Source organism: Dichomitus squalens (assembly GCF_000275845.1).
Source record: "Dichomitus squalens LYAD-421 SS1 unplaced genomic scaffold DICSQscaffold_59, whole genome shotgun sequence".
NCBI classification, from domain to species: Eukaryota; Fungi; Basidiomycota; class Agaricomycetes; order Polyporales; family Polyporaceae; genus Dichomitus; species Dichomitus squalens.
Genome location: NW_006766941.1, coordinates 112,760 through 114,931, shown reverse-complemented (window position 1 = coordinate 114,931; position 2,172 = coordinate 112,760). Strand labels below are relative to the sequence as shown.

Genomic DNA, 2,172 nt, shown 5'->3' with positions numbered 1-2,172 from the left:
ATCTCGCGGTCGCAACTAGCGACTCTTCGATTTGGCCTGTGTGCTGGGTGCCCTCTCTTCTGCGCAGAGGCGCACTCATATCAGTCGCGTTCCCGTCGCTTCTTCGCATGGGTCCTATTGACATATATCGTTCGTACACACCCCTTTGCCCAAATTGTGGCTCGGTGCACGATTGAAACTTCGATGCGTCGTTACCCTGTGTATATATGCTTTTTAAGTAAGTCGTAGCATGGGTGAAGGTAGAGAGACAGTAGTACTTCACGCAGATCTTCAGTAGTTGCATAGCTGAGTGCGCACAAAAAGGACCGCCAGCTCACGCAGTAGAGTCCGCAGGAGAAAGGGATTATAATGCACAAGAGATACTCAAGTGCAACGGCCGCCTGGCGTAATGGCAACGCGTCTGACTACGACTGGATAATCAGGAGATTGCAGGTTCGACCCCTGCGGTGGTCATTTTTCCGTGGAAAAAGGGGTTCAAGCCGGACACGCTGACACGTCCATGATGCAAACCAGGATTTGGTACCGTCTTTAAATCTGATATCCTTCATCACAGTAGCAGGCAGTAGGATGGCAAGATATATGTACTACCCTACTATGTCATTGCCATCTTTTTCCGACTGGCTCATTACCAACAAGTACCAGAGCGACTATTAGGAGGGAATATTGAGTCAAGGTCGCCGCGTCGATATGCAATCACAACTCACTCGTTCAATCAACTCTGAGGTAGACACCCCAGGCGTGTGGCGTGTCGGAACAAATTGACCTGGTATGGGGTGAACACGATATCAAAGAGATTATTAGGTAAAACGGGAAGTTGTGTACCTTGGCTCTTACGTATGCATAGACATTGTCGTAATCTCCTGAGGCATATGCCAATGTAGCTTAGTGACGGCATACCTTGTCAAGGGCTGCCTGATCAATGACCCATGGCGCATTCGGTATAACCTCATCCACCCATTGACAATGTTGTACCGCTTCGCACCTTCACTTTTTTTCATCAATTCTGCACAATGACCCTGGAATTAAGCGGGAGCATACCTCCCTTCACGCCCCATCACTGGTATATTCTTGTGCTCAGTACAGACTTCATCGTAGTGAACACCAGCCAGCAAATGTACACCCAGCACTTCAGTGCGGCTCCCTCTGATCTCAATTGTAGTGAGGAACGCCAGCTTTGCCTGCCGGAGCAACAGCACATGTGCGAAATGGAGCAGGTCATAGACCCCGTCAGCATATATGCACGCTGGGCGTTCAGTGGGAGGGGCATTGATGCGGTAAGAGCAACTAGGGGACAACAAATGGACCTCAGCAATGCATGCAACGACATATTCTTGAATATCCGTAGGGGTGAGATCTGTGGTGGAGAGAGCCTCTAGTGGCCTTGAAGTGGCTGTATACTCCGAGACGCGAATTGGTCCAACTGGTTCATGTGACTAATGGGCAAGTTGAGTCAGACACTCAGAGGCAGACTGATATAGCGGCCGTAAGAACCTCCTTGGGAATAGTGACAGTCAAGATCCTGCTTCTCCAAGAAGTTCTGCAGCTGGTGGAGAGTGGGAGTCGCCCCAGACATGATGCGAGTGTTAGATTATCTTGATTGCATAACACACAATTAGTCACTCTTAAGCCCTATCCCTCGATCTCATTTACATGCATGTGTTTGAGAGCATGTGCAGTATTCGCTCAAACGATCAGCTCTGGTCCTACGACTGGGAATGTCGCGGCGACTAGGCGCGTAGACTCGGGTCGATGTTCGGCGACGACCCCGTAGGCGAGCGGCGAGGAGCCGAAAGGGGAGAAGAGAGGGTGAGAGGGATAAACGTATCAGAAAACTCGACGGGGCAGAGCGGCGGTTGGCACGAAGGCACAAGACCGACGAAAGCTAGTCTTCACGCAACCAGCGACAGACTAGTCCCAATGACCAAGTTATACATTAGCAATCGAAGGGAGATACAACGCTATGGTCACTCACCTAGTCCCAATGACCAAGAGGTCGAGATGGGGACTAGGGAGCGCCTAAGGGGGTCCTTATCTACTCGAGGGGCTGCTTAGCAACCAAAGACAAAGCGCGAGAGCGAGGCAGTGAAGATGACAAAGGAAGAACAAAGGGCGAGAAAGAAAAGGCAAGAGCATGGTGATCACGGGAACGGAGCATGTGGCAGTGGGAACGTA

The 2,172-nt window shown here is 50.7% G+C and overlaps 1 protein-coding gene and 1 non-coding gene across 2 annotated transcripts; one reads left to right on the top strand and one right to left on the bottom strand.

The window, feature by feature from the left end:
- Positions 1–374: 374 nt before the first annotated feature.
- Positions 375–453, top strand: DICSQDRAFT_t174. Its single transcript has one exon. It is a non-coding gene; the product is annotated as a tRNA-Arg (tRNA).
- Positions 454–882: 429 nt separating this feature from the next.
- DICSQDRAFT_69929 (uncharacterized protein) lies at positions 883–1,406 on the bottom strand (the record flags this gene model as incomplete). Its single annotated transcript, XM_007369990.1, has 2 exons — positions 883–982; positions 1,039–1,406. Coding segments are annotated over 2 exons (468 nt in total), but the record flags the coding sequence as incomplete, so codon positions are not given.
- Positions 1,407–2,172: the final 766 nt, after the last annotated feature.